Here is a 23,330-nt window from a genome sequence, read left to right as displayed (position 1 = left end):
AACAGTTCAATTTAGAAAACTAACGGCCTAATTTATAACAAAACAATTTACGGAAAACAAATATGACAGACATAAACCAACGAAAACCACTGAACTACATGCTTCTGACTTGGGACAGGCATTTAAAGAATGTGGCGGGGTTAAACATGTTGGTGAGCGCTCAACCCTCCCCCTTACCTGGGACAGTGGAGCAACAGTACAACATAAGAACAAGCAATAAAAACATCAGTTGAAAAAGGCTTAACTCATCAGATGGATACAAATAGAAATACATCTAACAAAAACACAGAGTGGCCGTGGATGGGCACGTATACATCCCCAAAACAAAAGACACTAAGTACAGCTCTGAGTGTACTCGCAGTTACTGACAGCTAGTTCAAAGTCAATAACAACTAGTGAAAAAAACACATGTATCTAAGACTAAAATATCAATCAGTACACATCCAATGGATTTAGTGTAAAGACGTCATTAACAATCAGAGAAAAAACATGACTTGTTTATTACTATCATTTGATAATGTGTAATCATTGTCTTCTATTCAGTTGTAAATTAAACATCTTTTGTCTTGAATAAATAAGAACTAGTCAGTTATTTATACGTATTGGTTTTAAATTAAACTAGACATATGTTTCAATAGTTAATTTACATCAGCGTTTGTGAAAACTTAATTTAGTTTTCTCCGTTTTGAACAGAATGTAATCTTTATAAACCGTACAAAGGTTTCAATATCACTTAGTATTATAATTCCTATAGAGGAACACAACATCAGAATTCCAAGAAGGCCTATAGCTTGTGATGATGGTCTCTCATCTGCTGCACTTATTTTTTTATTCTTTGCTGAAATAGAAATAAGACAGTGACTATGGCATGGCTATGAAAAAGTAAACACGGTAAAGTAATCTTTAAGAAATTCATCCGTCATAATAAATTATGGCAAAATACGTGATAATGAGTTACAAAATTCATGATAACAATTTGATCATGAATTTAATACGTGCAAATTCATGAGAACAATTCAATTCATGGTAATCATTTTTTTATGTGCGCGATCTCGAATTAAATTATATCATAGATGGTCCTAAATGGACTCAGACTATATTTTCAGAGGTCCTAAACGGGATGCCGTATTAATATGTTTTACTGCAAATTTAGGCGTCTGTCAAAATTATTAACCAAAATTTTCAGAGCATGTCATAACATTTTCGTTGTTGTTACGATTGCAGCTGTCTTAAGCTGTTTTCTATGCATAAATAACTAATGCATTGGATGACTAGTGACGCTTAAATCCAATTCTATCCTAAAGTCGATGCATCAACTCTTTATCAGGGTGTAAAACTTGATGTTACTTTTTACCAACTTAGCACCGCTTTCATCTTTTTCATTTGCGACATTTATTCTAGAGTATAACAAACGATAATTAAACGACCAAAGTTTTCACCTTAAATAAATATGTTATAACCGGTTCTCCGTCAAAGTTTAGCTTTTCAAGTGCTTCTGATAGATAAATCTATCAAAATTTACAAATTAATCCCTTAAGTCGAACGAATACCATACAATTATTGGTCGACCTTTTGCCGATGTTATGCGTCATTTTATTCTTAAACACAAATAAATTCAAAATAAACTTGTACACAAACCTAAAGTTGTTTCTTTTTTATCAATCTTTAATTCTTTTACCAAATTCTCCACCATCTGAAGAATTTCTTCTGGTCTCAAATTAATAAAAGACAGACAGTTACATTTTTGGATACAAGTTTCATTCTTTATGCCTTCTGCTGTACTTGTTAGTTCCAGACGTTTCTTTTGGTCTACTTCTGACGAGTTGCTTGTCGTAGATGTAGTAGTCTCTGAAATAAATTTTGTATTGAAGACTCTACGAATTATTTTTGTTTGTTGAGTAACAGAAAGACCTTTAGATGTATATGCTTCACGTGTAGCTTCAGTGTTGGTGTCAGAAACACCATAAGATGTGTAAGCTTCACGTGAGGCTTCAGTTTGATGTTCAGAAACACCGTTAGATGTATATGCTTCACGTGAAGCCTCAGTTTGAGGGTCAGATACACCGTTAGATGTATATGCCTCACGTGTAGCTTCAATTTGAGTGTCAGAAACACCATAAGATGTATCCGCTTCACGTGTAGCTTCAGTGTTAGTGTCAGAAACACCATAAGATTTGTATGCTTCACGTGTTGCTTCAGTTTCAGTGTCAGAAACACCGTTAGATGTATGTGCTTCACGTGTAGCTTCAGTTTGAGGGTCAGAAACACCATAAGATTTGTATGCTTTACGTGTTGCTTCAGTTTCAGTGTCAGAAACACCGTTAGATGTAAATGCTTTACGTGCAGCTTCGGTTTGAGTGTCAGAAACACCGTTTGATGTATATGCTTTACGTGCAGCTTCAGTTTGAGTGTCAGAAACACCGTTAGATGTATATGCTTTACGTGTAGCTTCGGTTTGATGGTCAGAAACACCGTTTGATGTATATGCTTTACGTGCAGCTTCGGTTTGAGTGTCAGAAACACCGTTTGATGTATATGCTTTACGTGCAGCTTCGGCTTTAGTGTCAGATATTGAAGTTTTAGATATTCCAGTTGTTACTGCTGATTTGGTAGAAACTTCCTTATTTGTAGCTGACAGGTGATTTGTCGACAATTGACTTGTTACGTCCGGTGTTTGGGTTTGAGTTGTATCCATATCGACTTCTATATTAGTAGCTCGGTCAATAGAAGCAGTATAGTGTGGAGTTGATGCTTCAAACATAATATTCGATGGTGTTTCATCGACTAACATTGAACCTTCACCCTTAGGAGTAGACAGCCTTGTTTCAGATTTTGTAGACGTTCTAATCGTTCCATCTGTTAAACGTGGAGCAGATGATTTAAAAATAGATGTTGCTTCATCTGTAGACGTTAACGACAATTGATGTCTTGTTACTTCGTTTGTTTCAGTTCGAGTTGTATCCATACCGACTTCCATATTAGTAGTTCGGTCAATTGAAGCTGTAAAGTGTGGAGTTGATGCTCCAGATGAGATATGTGATTTCTTTACTGTTGACATTTGCGTTGATGCTTCGGAGGAAATCGACATATTACTTGTCATCTGATTATGTGTTGTTCCAGACGAAGTCTTTAATTTTAGTGCAACTGTTGTTGTATCGGCTACGATGGTTTCGTTTGCTGTTGTCCTTGCGTATTTCCCTGACGACAAATCTTCTTGTGTATCTGTTAACAAAGATAAAATATTTCTTATCATTTCTGACTTTCAAATTAAGTTAATCAAAAAGGTTTTTTTCTTCGATATTTTAACGCTAAATACTCAAGTTTTCGAAAGCAATTTTAATGAACTATTATTATAAAAAGTTATAGAAAGTAGTTTCTATAATTAAGTTTTATACCTTTTTTTGTTCCATGACAATGGCTGATCCACCTTATGACTACGTGTGTCCATGCGGAAACCATATCAAGAATGTAAATGATAATAAAATGTAGCAAAACTGTTTTTCTTTGACTAAATTAATCGTTAAGCATGTAAATGTACCAAAGACTGTATCAAAAATGAGATGTCTATGTCAGTAGACTCTTGATTGAATTAATATTGTTTGCTACTATTTGTTTAAGTTGACATGGCGACAACAAATTGAATAATACATTAAACACGAAAGAACGATTGGGATGTACTTCCAATGGAAAAAAAAGTAGATGTTGGATAGAGGCAAAAATGGGTCCTCGTAACAGATCAACTTTGCACTCTTCAAATATTTGTGTAAGGATTTTTTTAAACTGCAAAGAGTGTGGTACTCTTTAAAAAAGACGGAAGACGCCAGTTAAACAATAAAAAAACGAAGAAAAACACACAATACCATGATCAAAAAGAAAAACGATAAAAAGACAGTCTATAAAACGCTTTACAGAAAACTGAAATCAGGCTCAATCAACAAATCGGGTAGATCTCTGGTACCCAATAAGGGTAAGCAAATTCTGGTCTACTGTCGGTTTGTGTCGGGTTGCTCATGGAAAATCAGTTTCGTTGACAAGTCTTCTCCGGTTATGTCGCATAGTGGAATATATAGACTGGTATTGATGATTTCATACAAACCTAAATATCTGACAGTCTCCACATTTCCACCACATGTTCCAACTAGTACAGCCTTTTCATCATGTCTTAATGAAAATAAAACATCAATAATCCCTGGGCTTTCGTCAAATACATTCTGTAGATGGTAAGTATTTTTCTCTTTAAGTATCTCCTCCATAAGCTCAGCCTTAGGGGTAAAAAAGGAAAATATGATTTATATATATATAGTCGAACTTCAAAATGTACCATTGTTATATTGCCTAAAATACAGCCACGTAATTATGTTAAAAACGTTCATACATGCAATTGTTCTTATGTCTTGATTTTATCAAGACTATCTGAAATTTTCTTTTTGTTTTGACTTCAAACAATCAAAAACCTACCATCAAAACAGACGCAAAACCATGGACACGAACCTGAAGTATAACAGGAGTAGTTCTTTTTCTCTTCTTTTTATTTTCTTTTTTCTTTAATATGGTATCCCCATACGTAAAAATTAAATTCGAACAATTCTTAATATTCAAAAAAAAGGAAAACATATGGCCAGGGATACCTGATGAGGATAGGCCTATGTCTATACGACCTTAACCGAAACACCTTTTATATAATAAGGAACACAGACTCAGCTCTGTGATTCTATTCTAAGAATACACACATTATTTAAATTACAAGCACGTGTGAGTTTCTTTGCAAGTACAAAAATAAATGCTGATAAAGTATTCCATAACAAAAAAATATTATCATACATTGAGTAAACCAATTCTAGATAACTCTAGATACATGTACATAGAAAATGGAATTTATTACAAAGGATTATAATAAGATATACTGGATTGGTCCTGGACCCGACTGATTTTAACATCTTCTTTTTTATACATATATTCATCTGTTTTTTGATTGGTCGCGGTCTTTTATTTTCAAAGAAGTTTTGTCCTATTGGTCGTTTTGTAGACGAAACGCGCGTTTGGTGCACAAAATTTTAATCCTGGTATCTATGATGAGTTTATTTACCACCACTGGGTCTATTCCACTGCTGGTGGAGGTTTCCTCCCCGTGGGTATCACCAGCCCAGTAGTCAGTACTTCAGTGTAGACACGAATTATCATTGATATGGTCATAATTATAAATTAACTATTCACAAAACTTTGAACTTTTCGAAATACTCAGTATTTTCTATCCCAAGGATAGATTAGCTTAGCTGTAATCGTCAAAATCTCAGTTTGGAATTTTGTGTCTTCGATGCTCCTCAACTTTCTTCTTTATTTGGCCTTTTAACTTTTTTTATTCTGATTCGAGCGTCACTGGTGAGTCTTTGTAGACGAAACGCGAGTCTGACGTACAAAATAGTAATCCTGGTATCTATGGTGAGCTTATTCGTGAGATTGTCTCGTTCTTTATTCTCAATTCGTTGCGGATAGTGTTCTACAACTATATCTAGTTTGGTCAATGCAGCAAATGTGATATTTCACATTTGATTTCGCATATTTAACAAATAAAATGTTGGCAGAGAGATTTCTTTTGTATGTGTGAAATTTTGATAGTATAGTGCATTATATTTGCACGCATTGAATGTTGATATGTAAATGGTGACACTTTACGACATACATATGTATTAAAACGTTTCAAACTCTATGGACTATGACCGAGAAGGCGGAGCCAAATAATCTCCTTTGAAATGAGATGGTCTAAAGGTAATTCAATCGCATACCCATACATCGTATTAGGTCACTAGCACACTGTGCATATTATCTTACCTCCTATACATTTCTAGGAATATTATTGGTTAAAAGCGACCGCGTGGAGACCGTGTATATTCAATATGGGGTTAGTAGGCGTGGTTTATTTTAATACACGGTTAGTGTTCAAGTTAGTAGTAAAAACAACCGACGGCGTTGAAGAAAAATCTGAAACGTTTCGCCCGGACAACAGCTAGATGAAGAAACTGACGACGAACGATTGAAATAAATGCAGAAAACACATTAAAAGCTAACAAGTTGTCATTGTTTGCATTTGTTTTTGTATAGATCAATGGAAGTAGGTTATTTATATTGAAGGCTTGGTCACTTTAATAGGACATTAGTCTAAATGCCACATGTTAAGATAGTCGTAAGATAAATTCGTTACACAGTGTGCTAGTGACCTAATACGATATAATTATATGGGCTTCGCTCTCACCCCATATGGAATTCACTGACCCAATATATATATATCGTATTAGGTCACTAGCACACTGTGTAATTTACTAGGGCTCCCTTTAAACTGACACAGTCACAAACTTTAAAACTATACAAACGTTTCAAAGTAAAACCACCATGTTTAAGGCAGCGGAGTTAATATATTTTTCATGGAAATAATATGTCCAAATGCATATACAAGTACATACCAAACAGCATGCGCTTTCCCTTTTAACTGACCTAAACACAAACTTTACCAAATGATTGACACCATGGATGCCGCCGCTAGCTCAATAAACAACACGCCTAAGAATCGCCTCCACGACTTCGTTTAGGCGAGACAAAAAAGGAAAAAAAAAACAAATGAAAAAGCTTGCTTCATTATAAGATCTAATAAGAAAATGTTCAATCACTTTGACAAAGAAATGATTTTTTTCTGGTACAATGAATATCCTATACAGATAAAGTGCTGTCGTCACGTTGAAAGTCGAATTCGATCATTTTAAAAATCTTAGATAGTGGTCGCCCTTCGTATATATCCTTAAGGGTCTTGCAACTCAAAATTCCTTTTCTTCTTTTTTTTCCCATATCGCTCTTAATTGTGGGTCAGTGTCGTCAGTGCTTGATTTTTAACATTTACTTTCATGTCTCGGGAGGTCTTATAGATTACTGAATGAATCAAAATGTTTTGTTTTCAATACCAAATATAAAAATAAGAAGATGTGATATGATTGGCAATTTATAAGACAACTTTTCACCAGACGTATGAAGTTGGCAAGTATTTGTCATGCACCGTACTGCCAATTTACAAAATAGATAGAGTCGCCTATTTTCTTAATATATATCTACATACAATGTATATAGTTACGATTAATTGTATCTTGTTTTCTATTCTCACCTTAATTTCTATTGTTTGTATATCCGTTGTTATGGTGACTGTCCATTCTCCGGCAGGGTACTTTATGTCAAGGTTGTATCTACATACACAATCTGAAATGAAGGCGTTACTCGATCCATCACGGTAGGGGCCTTGGAGAATAGTAATCGGAACTGTACATTCCGATGTTTGAAATAAATTCCAAGCTGCCACCAAATACAAAAGAAATTCCATCATTAAGACAACAATCGATGTGATAGTTAACAATATTTCTTCTTCTTTTTACAACAATCAAGAGGCGCACTTTTGATTTAAGGATGATTTTATTTAGTTCCTAATGCAAAGCTTTAACAAATATAGTTAGACGTTAAATTATTCATCAAATTGTCTGCTTCTGTCATTATTCTTAACTAATCGTCTGTTAACTGTTTCATAAAAATTGTTTAAAAACGAATATCCTGTGTTAAATATCCTCTGATCACCTTAGGACTTAATAGGTCGGTATTTTAAAATCAGGAAATGATCTAGTAATTTACTCAGATTAAGAGACAGATGCATTAAAAATTGCTAGCTGTTAAGCGATGTAAAATGTGTTTGTTAATATCTATTGAATAATGTTAATCTTACACGACAGGAACATTAAACTTTCTATGGTGCGTGATATTTAGATACGTAAATACATGTATCTTGTCTAAAGGAGGGAAAATCGTACTTTGTTAAAAAATCACTCCGATTAAAACAAGAAATTCTCTGAAACTGACATTATGAAGATCCTTGATTTCTTGATTGACAACACATTTGTTACTTTGGAGGACGTGTTTTTCAACAAACATTTGGCATTCCCATAGAAATTAACTGTACTCCTCTTCTTGCCGACTTGTTCCTTTATTCATACGAGGGTTACATCTTCTTAGGAAGAATGAAAAGAAGCTAGCATTATCCTTTAACTTCACGTTCCGATATATAGATTATGTATTCTCACTAAATGATTCAAAGTTTTGTGACTATATTTTGAACGTATCTTTTCCATGGAACTTCAAAAAAGGATACATCGTCGGCTCATATCTTGACTATATCGAACAAATATTTACGACAAAATAGATGATTTCAACTTCCCCAAAAATCGGGGGTGATCTCAAGTGCTCCGGAAGGGCAAGCAGGTCTTGCTTCACATGCGGCACCCGTCGTCACACCCGTTGCTCATGTAAGTACAAACCCCGGTGATAAGTCTAATTCGAGAGGTCACATTTGGGGAAAAGAGGATGTCGTTAGCCTTGTCTGGTTATAGTGAGGACGTTCAATCCGCTTTCTGCAGTTATAGTTAGATTAATCGTTGGTTCAAATGAAACACTACATACTTATGTGTATATAGCTTTTACTCATAAAATGTTTGAGCAAGAAAAAAATTATGTTCATATGTTTAGCTTAGTATAGATATGTATTCATACCGATATAACATGTTTCTGTTATTATTCTTCCCTTAGTTTATTTATTTTGTATTTACATTGTATCATAGGTCAAATTTATTTGTTCAGTGTTTGTTCACTGGTGTTAATATGTCCTTTGATTGAGTTAAGCTATTTCAGTTGATATTTTATAGTGAGTCTTTCTATGTTGTGATGTTACACTATTGTTTCAGAAAAAGGGTGAAGGTTTGTTACCATTAAAACGTTTAACCCGCTGCATTTGTTTGCACCTGTCCTAAGTCAGGAATCTGATGTTCAGTAGTTGTCGTTTGTTGATGTGGTTCATAAGTGTTTCTCGTTTCTCGTTTTTTATATAGATTAGACCGTTGGTTTTGTCGTTTTAATGGTTTTATACTAGTAATTTTTGGGGCCCTTTATAGCTTACTGTTCGGTGTGAGCCAAGGCTCCGTGTTGAAGACCGTACTGTGACCTATAATGGTTTACTTTTATAAATTTTGACTTGGATTGAGAGTTGTCTCATTGGCACTCATACCACATCTTCTTATATCTATGTAATTATTGTGTTTGTGTTTTTATTCTTAATTGGCTGGTACACTTTGAATATTTGGCTGACGTAACCTAAAACAGATGAAAAAAAAATAACACGGTCGTACCAATGAAGAGCGGATAAACGGATAACGGTATATATGGGGAGACAACTAGAATACATCAATTTCAATCTGAAGTTCCTCAAATGAATGAATTACATGTTTTGTTTGTATGCTTTGTGTAATAATGGAAAAAATGAAAACGCATGTCAACTCTGCCTGAGCGAGTTTGCACACTGTTTTATCCCCACACAGATACATCTAAGTATGTTAATATATTTACAGATCTATAAATTGACAACGAAGGTCGGTTGAGAACTATAAACCTCCACGACAAAAGGGATGAATTCATGTTGTCCATTGTTAACTTTCTATTTCTATGAAACAATATTCAAGCAGCGTATGGGGTGTCTGAGTAATCGTGATTAGATCCGGACTTTTATTTTGTGATTTCTAATAAAAAACGAAAGTGGTATGCCCGGAAATCATGGAAATTAATTTGTTTTTATGTACTTTTATTAATAAAAAATTGTCCGGGGGAGTGTAGTTATGATATATACGTATAAAACCAGTCAAAAAAATTCTTATCAGATTTCCTAGTTAGCAGATTGTTGCTCGCAAGGTACATATACCATTGAACCAACGGTGCTTAATCATTAAGGTAATGGTAAAATAGAAATTATACCTTCGAAAATTTATCATGTTTATATGCATGGTCACCATCATGTCTTCTTTGGCCGATTTTGAAATCTATTATCAGACTGTGTCATTGGTGACTACGAGTGTGTTCCTCCTGTAACCACAATCACCACCCGCTTCCTGAATTGTGATATCACATTAGCTTTACTTGTCTTGAGCAACACAACGGATATCATTAGTGGATCAAGAACTGCTTACCTTTCCGGAGCACCCGAATTTCACCATTAGTTTCGTTATGATTGGGTCAGTGTTGCTTTTAAATAAGTTTTTAATGCTGTATTTTTGCTATTTATTTTCGGGTATCTGTGCTGTTTTAATATTGGGAACCTGCCCCAAATCAAACGACATGCAGAATCTTTGACACATTGACATGAGTACTGTTAGTATTAATGGTAATCCGCATACCATTTTATATACTGTGACAATCCACGGGCGCTTGGGCCCACTTTTTGTCAGCTCCCATGTTTTTTGTTGTTGTTGTAAATATTCTTCAATACTTGAACTTATTTTTACTGATTTCATGGTTTCGTTTTCGTACGATATAACAATAACAGAAATTTATATATGCTGCCCCGCTATTCTTAGTTCGGTTGAACTTGATGATAAGCTAAAATATCAAATTGTTAACAACATTAAAAAAAATATCAATAAAAGGAGAATAGAAAAAAGAAAGTCAATGCCCATGCAAGCACATGTGTGCCAAACATCACAATAAAAATCTTAATTTGGCGGTAGAAGTCCGTCTTTATTTGATTTACACAATGTATGTTCGGTATAATTGTTTAACGTTGACTTTATTTTTGTTTTGGCTTTTTGAAAATTATAAAAAAAAAATGTAATTTAAAATGTGCCTTTCAGTGCAAAATACAAAACTATTTGAAAATTTCTACTAAGCTTTTGAAAATAATAAAAACCTTCTTTAAAATTTCAATATAAATAAATGTCAATACCCGATTTTACGTTTATATATAATTTTTAAAGTATTTGTCAAGTTACATTAGATTCCTCAGTTTCTCTATTGGTTGCCAGTTAAATGTATTTTGGTGAGAGAATGTGTTGGTCAAAATGCGGCTTGAGGAGAAGCATTTTTTGAATATCTAGAGTATATTTAGCAAAGAATTCACACCGTCTAAGGAATTCACGACCTCGGTCACGACAAGTATTTTCAACAGTGACAATGACAATGAAACGGAATACATTCATCGTCTTTACCAGCTTAGATTTAAATATTTAAATCATTTTTTCAGAAACCAATCAAAACAGTCGTTACATTTGGGATTCATCAGACAAAAATAAATAAATATCAAAATATTGCGAACAAAAACAACAAAAGTGGAAAAAACACAGCGACCAGTTTGATTTACTGGTCAAATATATAATGAACTTAGCAATAAGATCCGGTGACCACCCATCTGACCTTTTGTTTGTTAATTTTAACCAAGATTGCACGTAAGTATGACAGGACAAAAGCTTGAAATGTCAGCTGATGACACCAGTGTCAAAAATAGCACAACACTAAAAGCCTTTGTTGTGCAAAAAAGAATATGGAGTGAACCATGTGTCTAATATTCCCTAAATTGTTAAAATGAAAAGACACCAAGTAATTTTCCAGAGAAGAACAGTTTGGTCAATGAAATTAAGAAAATTGTCAATATGTCACTAAACGTCTAAAGGCTAAAGCTGAAAGGGAATTAGTCTTCTTCTTCTTCTTCTTCTTTATAATTCAGCACTCCATCAACATACTGATGATAACGTGCCGGGCACTGATTTTACTATGCCGCGCATGCGTGGGATCTAATTTTTATTTACAGTGATTAATATACAAAAATAAAATTTAATTTCTTTTTCCTCTGTTTTTGTACTTTACATTTTGGTTAAAACTATATACATTGTAGAATTTATTTAAATGTTTAGATGTTTATTGAGAACAGATATTGGAATCCAAATAATTATAATGACGTCTTGAAAGACTGACTAGAAGGAAATATATTATATAATTTTTCTGATAAGGCTGACCATCAAATCCCTATTCAACAATGTTAAACTCTATCTATGGAAATTTAAACAAGTTATACACCTTGAGGCTCATAACAATTAATGAACAAAAATGGCTTTGTTTACACAAGGAAAGATACTCTGAGTACAGACGAACCTAGGGATCTCCATGGATGATAATTTAACCATCCAGGAACTTTCACCAGGAAATGTCTAATCAAAATTATTTCATTGTAAGGAATATTGACAAGACTCATATTTTGTTTATTTAATTTCATTATACATGTAGAATAACCAATATTTTCATTAATTGTCATTTGTAACAGTTCAGTTGTCCTGTTAAAGTCAAAGTCTTTTCTTGTCAGAAGGTTCCTGAGTTGTTTTCTTGCTATTTTGGTAATTTGTGAGGACTTGAAAATCAGGGTTGTTTTCTCAGTCAAACTCAGAAGTCTTGGTCAATTCTATTTGGTCAAGGATCTCTGATTGAGTTGTCTTGGAAGAAACGTCAGATATAATGATATTGTCAAATATTGAAACTAAAATTGCTCCTGAACATGCTAAAAGTTGAACTCGTGTAAACAAAATATGGGAGACAATACTAGGTGACAATCAGAAACAGCAAAGTATATGAAAAAGATACCTAAATATTGAGCAATAGAAACCCCACCAAAATAAGTTTCTACCTCACAAAATTTAATGTACAGTAACAAATGTACTTCAAACTTAGAATTGTATTTTTTGTAAATATGTATGTATGAGAGTCTTCAGGGAAAACACTCAAAACAGTACATGAATATTGAAAATTGGGTATCTTGTTGTCTAAAAAACAGAAACTGACATGTAAAGGTTTATATGTACATGTACATTTATGTATTAAAGGGGCATTAGCCACAAGATATAAAAAAAAATAAAACATGATTTTTTTTGTTCTATCATTTATGAAAGTGAAATAGTGAAATAACAATTCGCTTTGAGCAGCCAGTTTAGTTCAATTTTGTCAAAATAAGCTAAGAATCATCGCTGATGAATTATTCGCTTGCAAGTAAATAATTCTGCCTCATTGAATCCATATTCATGTGACCTTCAATTTAACTCATTAGCTAGAGAATGGGTATGCATGTATAAGTTGTGTTCAGCCATTAAAAGGAAAAGAATGTCAACATTGAAAGAGAAACAAAGGGGAACCATTTGGTTGACTGCTTTGATCCACAAAAAATCATTCTTATACAGGTAAAATCGATGATGAACTTATTTTTTTAACCTATAACATGAAATCAACCAGACCTAGGAAAGTCCAATTGTACGAGGTCGCTATCTATTTATGTTTATGTTTATATTGGGTTATGTGACCGTCGGCAGTCTTTGGAGGTCATCTTGATAGTTAATTAGATGGTGTCTAGACTAAAATATGCACGAAATGCTGATATATATTTTCGAGTCCATGCATTGTTAATTGTTTATTTCAGACTTGTTGTAATTTGGATATATGTTTTAGTATGTTATAAATCAAATATGAGAATTTGAGTCAAATTGGTGAACAAAAATTTGACAGCTAATTGCCCCTTTAACCAAATAGCAGTTTAATATGACCTTTCCCTTTTTTTACAGGTCTTTGGCAGTTGGAAGTAAATCCTGGTACAGACTTTACTCATTAAATACTGTTGATAAATTAGAATCCATTTATGAAAATGGTATGTACATACATGTTGTAACTTATATCTTTTATCAACCTCTTTAAATCTTAAGATTAACACATTTTTATGTGTTGGAAACATCAGAAGTTATGTATATATTAATTTGTATTCATATTTTAATTTTGATTTAAAAATTTTGGTTTAAACATAGATTGCAATTTTTTCATCGAGGTTAATAATATTTCAAACCATTACAATTTTGTGTTTATTTGAATTTACATGTTATTTGATTTCAGTAATAGATTGGTTGCAACTATCAATGATATCAGTGAATAATTGTCGATGATTAATCATCTTTTGTTTCAGAAAGTGAAGACGTGTGTATAGTGGAACGTTTATTTTCCAGTAGTTTAGTCGCCATTGTCAGTATCTCATCGCCTCGTAAACTTAAAGTGTGTCATTTCAAAAAAGGGACAGAAATCTGTAATTACAGTTACTCAAATTCAATATTGGCCGTTAAATTAAATAGACAGGTGAGAATATGTAAACACTTAATAGTACATGTAAGTAAACAGGTAACAATTAGAAAACAGGTAAACCGGTTACAATTAGTAAACAGGTAACAATAAGTAAACAGGTAACAGTTATATTTTGGAATCCTCATATTCTAATTCTGATTTCATGCTCTAGACATAGGGAATTTTATATTATCACACCAGAATTATATTTGAATAAAAAGGAAGGATGGTTAAACTGTGTTAAACATCCAACATGTAACAAATACATATTTTGATATTTTTGTTTGAAAAGCAGGGAATTGAACCCATGGAATGTCGAAAAATACTGGACATCATAACATAAAATAGGATGCTGGCCAGTTATTTCGTTCATTTAAAGCTTATGTTAACAAAATGAATAGAATTACAGAATAAACAAAATAACTAGACTTGATGAAATGTATATATATGAAAGTAGATGTGGGAATATGTCAGTGAGACAGCAACCAAAGATCACAATAAAACAAAAGATTTACAAAATCCATTCCAACACATGAGTTTATGTAATGCTATATTGTTGTGTTAAGTCTCATTAGCACAGATACACCAAAATAAATACTTCAAAATTTTGCAGCTGTGTGCATCTTTTTATATTGTATGGTAGTCAAAGCATTATGCTGGATGAAATCAAATAAATTTTTGTATGACAGCCAGATTTAAAAATTGATAATTTTGAAAGAATTATTGAGATTTATTAATATGTTTTTTTTTACAATTTCAGAGGTTAATAGTATGTCTGGAAGAAAGCTTATATATACACAATATACGAGATATGAAAGTGTTACATACAATACGTGACACACCCCCTAATCTCACAGGGTTGTGTGCACTATCTATAAATAATGATAACTGCTTTTTGGCCTATCCTGGTAGTAACCAGATTGGTGAAGTACAGATATTTGACACTATTAACTTAGTAAGTGAATTTGGATGGGACAGATTTTGCAACAATAAAATTGTGTTCCAAATTTAGATAGCATTCTTTGTATATGTAGCATTGTCTGAAATCTCAATAATTAATCTCACATTTTTATACGACCGCAAAAAAATTTTGCGGTCGTATATTGGTATGACGTTGGCATTGTCGTCGTCGTCGTCTGAAGACACATTGGTTTTCACACTCTAACTTTAGTTTAAGGGAATGGATCTCATTGAAATTTTACCATAAGGTTCAATACCACTAAAGGAAGATTGGGATTGATTTTGGGGGTTAAGGTACCAACAGTTAAGGAATTAGTTTGTAACTTCCAGACATAACTTGTGTGTTAGTGTATGGATCTTTCTGACATTGTACCACAAGGTTCCATATCACAAAGGGAATGCTGGGATTGATTTTGGGGTAATTGCCTCAAAATTTTAGGAATTAGGGGCCAAAAAGGGGCAAAAAACAAGCATTTTTCTAGTTTCATGACTATAACTTGTGTGTAAGTGTATGGATCTTTCTGAAATTGTACTACAAGGTTCCATATCACAAAGGGAAGCTAAAATTGAGTTTACGGGTAATTGCCCAAAACATTTAGGAATAAGGGGCCAAAAACAAGCATTTTTCAAGTTTCCAGACAATAACTTGTGTTCAAATGTATGGATCTCTCTGAAATTGTACTGCAAGGTACCATACCACAGAGGGAAGGCTGGGAATGATTTTGGGGGTAATTGCCCCAAAATTTTAGGAATTAGGGGCAAAAAGGGGCATAAAACAAGCATTTTTTTAGTTTCAGGACAATAACTTGTGTGTAAGTGTATGGATCTTTATAAAATTGTACTACAAGGTTCCATATCACAAAGTGAAAGCTGGGTTTGAGTTTTGGGGTAATTGCCCTAAACGTTTAGGAATTTGGGATCAAAAAGGGGCCAAAAAACAAGCATTTTTCTAGTTTCCAGACTATAACTTGTGTTCAAGGGTATGGATCTCTATGAAATTGTACTGCAAGGTACCATACCACAACGGGAAGGCTGGGATTGATTTTGGGGGTAATTGCCCTTAACGTTTAGGAATTTGGGGCCAAAAAACAAGCATTTTTCTAGTTTCCAGACAATAACTTGTGTTCAAGTGTATGGATCTCTCTGAAATTGTACTGCAAGGTACCATACCACAAAGGGAAGGCTGGGATTGATTTTGGGGGTAATTGCCTCAAAATTTTAGGAATTGGGGGCAAAAAAAGGGGCAAAAAACAAGCATTTTTCTAGTTTCATGACTATAACTTGTGTGTAAGTGTATGGATCTTTCTGAAATTGTACTACAAGGTTCCATATCACAAATGGAAAGCTGGAATTGAGTTTGGGGGTAATTGCTCTAAACGTTTAGGAATTTGGGGCCAAAAAGGGGCCTAAAAACAAGCATTTTTCTAGTTTCCAGACAATAACTTGTGTTCAAGTGTATGGATCTCTCTGAAATTGTACTGCAAGGTACCATACCACAAAGGGAAGGCTGGGATTGAGTTTGGGGGTGATGAATCATAAGGGGGTTCAAAAAATTTGGGGAAGGGATTTTTTTTTCTTGAAAACATTTCCATTTTAAATTGGGTTATTTCTGATTTATATATAAAAGCAAATAATAATGATATGGTTTGAATAGGTAAATTAAAAATTTTTTAAGTTCTTAGACCACATTCATTCTGTGTCAGAAACCTATGCTGTGTGTAATATTTAATCACAATCCAAATTCAGTGCTGTATCAAGCTTGAATGTTGTGTCCATACTTCCCCCAACTGTTCAGGGTTCGACCTCTGAGGTCGTATCAAGCTGCGCCCAGCGGAGTATTTTATTGTCCATATTTCAACAATCACAATAATGAATGCATGCACCAATTTCTCAATATACAGTATATACATTTTGTAATTGTCAATAAAATTGCTATATGTCGGTGAAACAGCACCCCAACAACAGAACGATTTAGAGATCTACATATGGATCTAGAAAAGTAAAAAACCCTCTTAAATTACCATTACTGTGAATGGATCTAGAAAAGTAAAAAACTCTCTTAGATTACCATAACTGTGAATGGATCTAGAAAAGTAAAAAACCCTCTTAAATTACCATTTCTGTGAATGGATCTAGAAAAGTAAAAAACCCTCTTAAATTACCATTACTGTGAATGGATCTAGAAAAGTAAAAACCCTCTAAAATTACCATTACTGTGAATGGATCTAGAAAAGTAAAAAACCCTCTTAAATTACCATAACTGTGAATGGATCTAGAAAAGTAAAAAACCATCTTAAATAACCATTACTGCGAATGGATCTAGAAAAGTAAAAAACCCTCTTAAATTACCATAACTGTGAATGGATCTAGAAAAGTAAAAAACCATCTTAAATTACTCTAACTGTGAATGGATCTAGAAAAGTAAAAAAAACCTCTTAAATTACCATTACTGTGAATGGATCTAGAAAAGTAAAAACCCCTCTTAAATTACCATAACTGTGAATGGATCTAGAAAAGTAAAAAACCCTCTTAAATTACCATTACTGTGAATAGATCTAGAAATGTAAAAAAACCCTCTTAAATTACCATTATTGTGAATGGATCTAGAAAAGTAAAAAACCCTCTTAAATTACCATTACTGTGAATGGATCTAGAAAAGTAAAAAACCCTCTTAAATTACCATTATTGTGAATGGATCTAGAAAAGTAAAAACCCTCTAAAATTACCATTACTGTGAATAAATCTAGAAAAGTAAAAAAAAACCTCTTAAATTACCATTACTGTGAATGGATCTAGAAAAGTAAAAAACCCTCTTAAATTACCATTACTGTGAATGGATCTAGAAAAGTAAAAAAACCCTCTTAAATTACCATTACTGTGAATGGATCTAGAAAAGATCATTATATTGTGTTTTTCTTTTTAGCGAGCTGTTACGATGATACCTGCCCATGATAATCCTTTAGCTGCAATAGCATTCAATGCACAAGGCAACAGAGTGGCAACAGCCTCAGAAAAGGTATAGATGTGTTATATATAGAAATTTCATCAATCTTTTAAGTTTTCTAAGAAGTAACTTAGTTAAAAGCACAAGGAGATATATAGATTACAACACTGCAACAAGTGTGTTACGATATTTCTCCACTCGAGACAGTTAAATTTTAATATTTAAAGCGCTGGAAATTAAGAAAAAACAAAGAAAATTGACGTCATAATTAAATTTTGACCAATCATTTGCCAAGAACAGATATTTCACTAGTGAGGAGAAATATTTTTCTCGCAACCATCACGAAATGTGAAAATAGCACAAAAATTAGAGAATATCAGTTTTAATGGTAATTTAGATCATTACAACCTTGAATATTTGAACGTAAAAAATGTTTTATCTTGATAAGAATAGAAGAACTTTTTATACCCAGCTTATTATAATGGGATGGGGAATTATATTTTTCTTGTGCATATGCCCCATAGTCAATTCATCTGTCCCATATCAGGTTAAAGATTTTGATTACAGAAGTTTACTATGAAGGTGTAGTCATATCAACATTGCTGGATAGTTGTTTCATTGGAAATCATACCTCATCTCCTTATTTTTATATTGAAACTTGGTACACACTATGATGTGAACTTTTAAAAATATATGTCAAATTAGGGTTTCACTTAGATTTTGCAGTTAACTGAACATAGAAATGTGATATGGACACATATTCTTGTCGTGGTACTGTTTATCCAGTCATATTCAGTTATTTTGCTTACAGTCAATCACGATCAGCTGGAAGTAAACATTAAATAGAATTGGAACGGATTATGTATATGTTTATTTTTTGTTTGCAAACATTTCATGCATTATTAGTTTTAAAACTTTATATTTTAGGGAACAGTAATAAGAGTGTTTTCAGTTCCTGATGGACAAAAGCTTTTTGAATTCAGACGAGGAGTTAAAAGGTAGAAATTTTGAAAATATCAAATATTTTACTGTAAATTCAGAAATTATTGCAATTTTTGAAGAATGGTTATAAATGCGAGATTAGTTATTGCGAATTCAGGAAAATTTGCATACAGATATATGCATCAGATATCAGAATGCAAGTTCTTATTATTGAGATACTCACCCAGGCACATTATTTGCAATAATAAAAACCTTGCATTAAGTTCTGAATTTACAGTATTTGGTATTTTCAGCAATATTCATTCCATACATAGTTTTCCTCTTGTTTTTATACCCCCGCCGAAGCGGAGGGGGCATTAAGTTTTACCCTTGTTCTTACTTACGTATGTCAGTCCGTATGTCCCAAAGTTGGTTTCCATTCTCTAACTTTAGTTTGCCTCAACCAAAAGTTATGAAACTTATACACAATACTTATTACCACAAAATTCAGATCAAGTACAAATTTGGGTAGAGTCACTTTTACCGTTCTTCAGTTATGTCCCTTTATAACTTTATATGATATGCAAGCAGTGGCATCCCCATTTATTTTTATTATAATTTATTCATTAAATTTTAATACAAGAAAAATGTATTTTCATGAATACTAGATTTCTTGGTTTTCATAAATTCTGCATACAGATCTGTAGGAAATTCGTGTTTTGGTTACTATTTAAATTCATGGTGCAACTATTCCCACAAAATTAAAGAAAATTAGGACACATGGAATTATAATGATTCTACTGTAGTTCATTAGAAACAGAAAAGTAATATAGGATTGAATGATTGAAAGATAGATGTTTAATATCCAGAGGAAAATATTACCTACATATTTTAAAGCAATGGCAATTTTTTGTGGAATCAATACTCATGTACCTGTTTCAACTCTCAAATAATTGAAATATTCATTTAATATCCGTAATATTAGCTTAAAGTGTAGAGTTTCCCTTTTATTGTGTAAATAGTTTTAAGATTTTAATAAATCAATTTGATACATTCACAATCAAAGTTAAGGACCTGGAACCATCACTCATTGTACAAAGTTTAACAAAGTCAGAGTCTAACAAAGTTTCTAATGGTCAGTTTTAACAAGGGCTCATCACAGGGAGAGTGTTTTATAATGAGACTCATCACAGGGTGAATGTATTATAATGAGACTCATCACAGGGTGAGTGTATTATAGTGAGGCTCATCACAGGGAGAGTTTATTCTGTTCTTATTTGGAAAGACAAAATGGTCTACTACATCAGATTAGAGTCTATAAAATAGTTTTAGTTTAATGAATCCAGCTAATAAAAAAATTCTAATCTGAAGAAACAGATGTCGCAAGTTCAAGTCAAGGGATGTAATACAGCAACATTCCCTGGCAATTTGGGAAGACATTAACTTACCAGTACCTGGACATATTATTTTGACTGAGAGTCAATTAATCTTTGGTCACAGATGTTGTTTTTTATGACTTTTTTTAGACCTTACAGAATATCAAATTCTTAATGAACCATTAACTTGATAAAGGTGAGTAATTCAAAGAGAACAAAGTTCATCTCTTTAAGACTTTGCCGTCCGGTTTTTATACACATCATTTATATCCAGTCATCCATTATTGTAGTTTTATTTAGAATATAAAGAGATGTTGGGTAAGGCCTGTTCTGTAGACACACATTGGACCCAGGGACTGCACTTTAAAATATTGCCTATGTGAAGGCTTTATTGTATGATGAAATTGTAAGAGAAATTTTAAGATTTGCCTCTATAGGTGGTTATCCAACTTTCGAATTGCCTCCCATGGGTACCATATAAAAATAAGGAGATGAGGTATGATTGCCAATGCAATGAGACAAGTATCAAACCAAAGTTCAAATAAAGTGGATGTAAGCAATTATAGGCAATCATACAGCCTTCAACAATGAGAAAAACCCATATGTCTATACCCATATTTTAAGCTCTGAATTGACATAAGAATAGACAAGTTGTTAATATATTTAGCAGAGACTTCCAGCAATCTACTAGGAGAGTACTTGATTGTATACACTACAAAAGATTTGAGAACAAAAGTATTAATATTTCCAGTTTTTTGTAAATCTTGTCAAGATCTGAGTCAGAGACGATAGGAAATCATAATTAAAGTGACTTAGATTTCTAGTCTCTGATGAGGCTTGTCTAGATCTGAGTCAGAGAGAATAGGAAATCATAATCAAAGTGACTTAGATTTCTAGTCTTGCTTTCTTTATGATGTTTGATTCTTTTCTAGCCAACCTAATATTAAAATAAATTAAAAAACATTGAAAACTCTCAGGAAAAGAGGCTCTTACAAGATCAAGATCATACAAAACAATTATATCCCATGCCGCAGTGACAAAATAATGGTGAGTTCATGTACTAGTTACAAGATCATACAAAACAATTATATCCCATGCCGCGGCGACAAGATAATGGTGAGTTCCAGTACTAGTTACAAGATCATACAAAACAATTATATACCATGCCGCGGAGACAAGATAATGGTGAGTTCATGTACTAGTTACAAGATCATACAAAACAATTATATCCAATGCCGAGGCGACAAGATAATGGTGAGTTCATGTACTAGTTACAAGATCATACAAAACAATTTATCCCATGCCGCGGCAACAAGATAATGGTGAGTTCATGTACTACTTACAAGATCATACAAAACAATTATATCCCATGCCGCGGTGACAAGATAATGGTGAGTTAATGTACTAGCTGGTAAGAAATGCCTGCTGAGTATACTTTCATTGTATTGACTGTTTGTAAAACCTTATTTCACTTGCCCCTGTCATTTTATTGTTCAATTTTTCAGATGTGCAACCATTTATTCCTTAGCGTTTAGTGTGGATTCTATGTTCTTGGCAGCTTCCAGTAGTACAGAGACGGTCCATGTTTTCAAATTAGAAACACCTAAAGACAAGTAAGACAGGACATAATAAATATTCTTAATTTTACTTCCATAACTTTTTTTCATCATCAACAGGTGCAAACAATGTTTCAACTGTTTTGCAGTGTTATAAAAGATAATGGTATAGATATGCATGAAAACGCTTAAATCCGCAAGATGTACCAGTAATCAGATAAACCATTTATCTAGAAATTATTTTTATGCCCCCCTGACGTAGCAGAGGGGGCATTAATGTTTACCGTTGTCCCTCTGTCCTTATGTCCTGTAATTGGTTTCCATTCTTTCACTTAAGTTTCCATTGACCAAATGTCATGAAACTTATACACAAAGCTTATTACCACTAAACACAGATCAAGTTCGAATTTGTGTGGCGTCACCTTTACTGTTCTTGAGCTATCTTTTCCATTCTCTGAATTTAGTTTGCCTCAACCAAATGTTATGAAACTTAAACACAATGCTTATTACCATAAAACATAGTTCAAGTTAGAATTAGGTGGCGTCACTTTTACCATTTTTGAGTTATGCCCCTTTATAAATGGAAAAATTGCTGAATTTGTTGACTGTTCCTTAACTTTAGTTTGCCTCAACCAAATGTTATGAACACAATGCTTATTACCATAACACAGATCAAGTTCTAATTTGGGTGGCGTCACTTTTACAGTTCTCTAGTTATGTCCTTTTATAACATTATATGCAAGCGGGAGCATCATCTGTGTCCCATGGACATATTCTTCATTTATTTTAGTAAGTCTTCATTGTGACCTAAAAAAATCTTTACTTTATCAATATCATGATGGTCCATAACATACAAATGTAGTACTCATCACCTAAAGGTAATTATTACAGACTGCTTTGGTAGTGTATCTAGTTCAGATCTAAGGCAATGAGTTATCATGCTTTTTTGTAACATTCCCAAAAAGATATTTTCTTGAAAATTAAAGAAAAAGTTTGCAAATGATTGTGTCCAAATTCCTTAAGTATAATGACATGACAGAATACTATGATTTTTTTTATTCTGTTAGTTGATTAAGTTTGTATGTACAAAAAATGGATCAGTATTTTATAAATTAGAAAAAAATTTCTTGAGGGATTTTATCATTTTTTAACATATTTTATCTGAATGGGGGAGGAGGTATTTATAATTTTGAAATTGTAGTAAGCCTCACCCAAGTAGGAATGTCTGCATTTTAAATAAGAATATGTATTTTACAGTGTTTAATATCTGATTATTGTACTATTCAATAATTTATGTATATCTTATACAGTAAGACAGAAGAACCACAAGGTTGGATGGGATACTTTGGTCAAGCTCTGAAGACTTCAGCGAATTATTTACCAACACAGGTTACAGAATTGTTTCATCAAGGGAGAGCTTTTGCTACAGCTAGACTGCCTTCATCTGGGTTAATTAATGTTTGTGCATTATCTGTGTAAGCTTAGAAGAGGTTCAGACAATTGTTAGAGATTTTTTAACCTGTAACTAGTAAAACTAAATTAAGTTTTCATTTGAGATGTTTGAAATTTACTTGGATCTAGTTCACA

General features: G+C 33.1%; 2 protein-coding genes across 6 annotated transcripts in view; one reads left to right on the top strand and one right to left on the bottom strand.

Moving 5' to 3' along the window:
- Nucleotides 1-665: 665 nt before the first annotated feature.
- On the bottom strand, nucleotides 666-4,253 carry LOC127708258 (uncharacterized). Its single transcript, XM_052213095.1, has 3 exons — nucleotides 4,097-4,253; nucleotides 1,639-3,222; nucleotides 666-838 (listed from the first exon to the last, which is right to left on the bottom strand). Exons 1-3 carry the CDS (start codon nucleotides 4,251-4,253, stop codon nucleotides 666-668), a joined length of 1,914 nt encoding a protein of 637 aa, XP_052069055.1.
- Nucleotides 4,254-11,099: 6,846 nt separating this feature from the next.
- LOC127709295 (WD repeat domain phosphoinositide-interacting protein 2-like) overlaps nucleotides 11,100-23,330 on the top strand; it is a 92,097-nt gene continuing 79,866 nt past the window's right edge. For all 5 annotated transcript variants that reach the window (XM_052214759.1, XM_052214757.1, XM_052214756.1 and 2 more), the window contains exons 1-8: nucleotides 11,100-11,288; nucleotides 13,443-13,525; nucleotides 13,835-14,001; nucleotides 14,747-14,941; nucleotides 17,870-17,962; nucleotides 18,818-18,888; nucleotides 21,693-21,800; nucleotides 23,054-23,218. In XM_052214759.1, coding sequence (XP_052070719.1) covers nucleotides 11,218-11,288; nucleotides 13,443-13,525; nucleotides 13,835-14,001; nucleotides 14,747-14,941; nucleotides 17,870-17,962; nucleotides 18,818-18,888; nucleotides 21,693-21,800; nucleotides 23,054-23,218 — 953 coding nt within the window. In that variant the 5' untranslated portion in view covers nucleotides 11,100-11,217. The remainder of the gene's footprint in view (nucleotides 11,289-13,442; nucleotides 13,526-13,834; nucleotides 14,002-14,746; nucleotides 14,942-17,869; nucleotides 17,963-18,817; nucleotides 18,889-21,692; nucleotides 21,801-23,053; nucleotides 23,219-23,330) is intronic.

This window comes from Mytilus californianus, unplaced genomic scaffold (genome assembly GCF_021869535.1).
Source record: "Mytilus californianus isolate M0D057914Y unplaced genomic scaffold, xbMytCali1.0.p SCAF_7, whole genome shotgun sequence".
NCBI lineage: Eukaryota > Metazoa > Mollusca > Bivalvia > Mytilida > Mytilidae > Mytilus > Mytilus californianus.
Note: the sequence above shows the minus strand (reverse complement) of the source record. Positions and strands in the feature narration are given on the sequence as shown.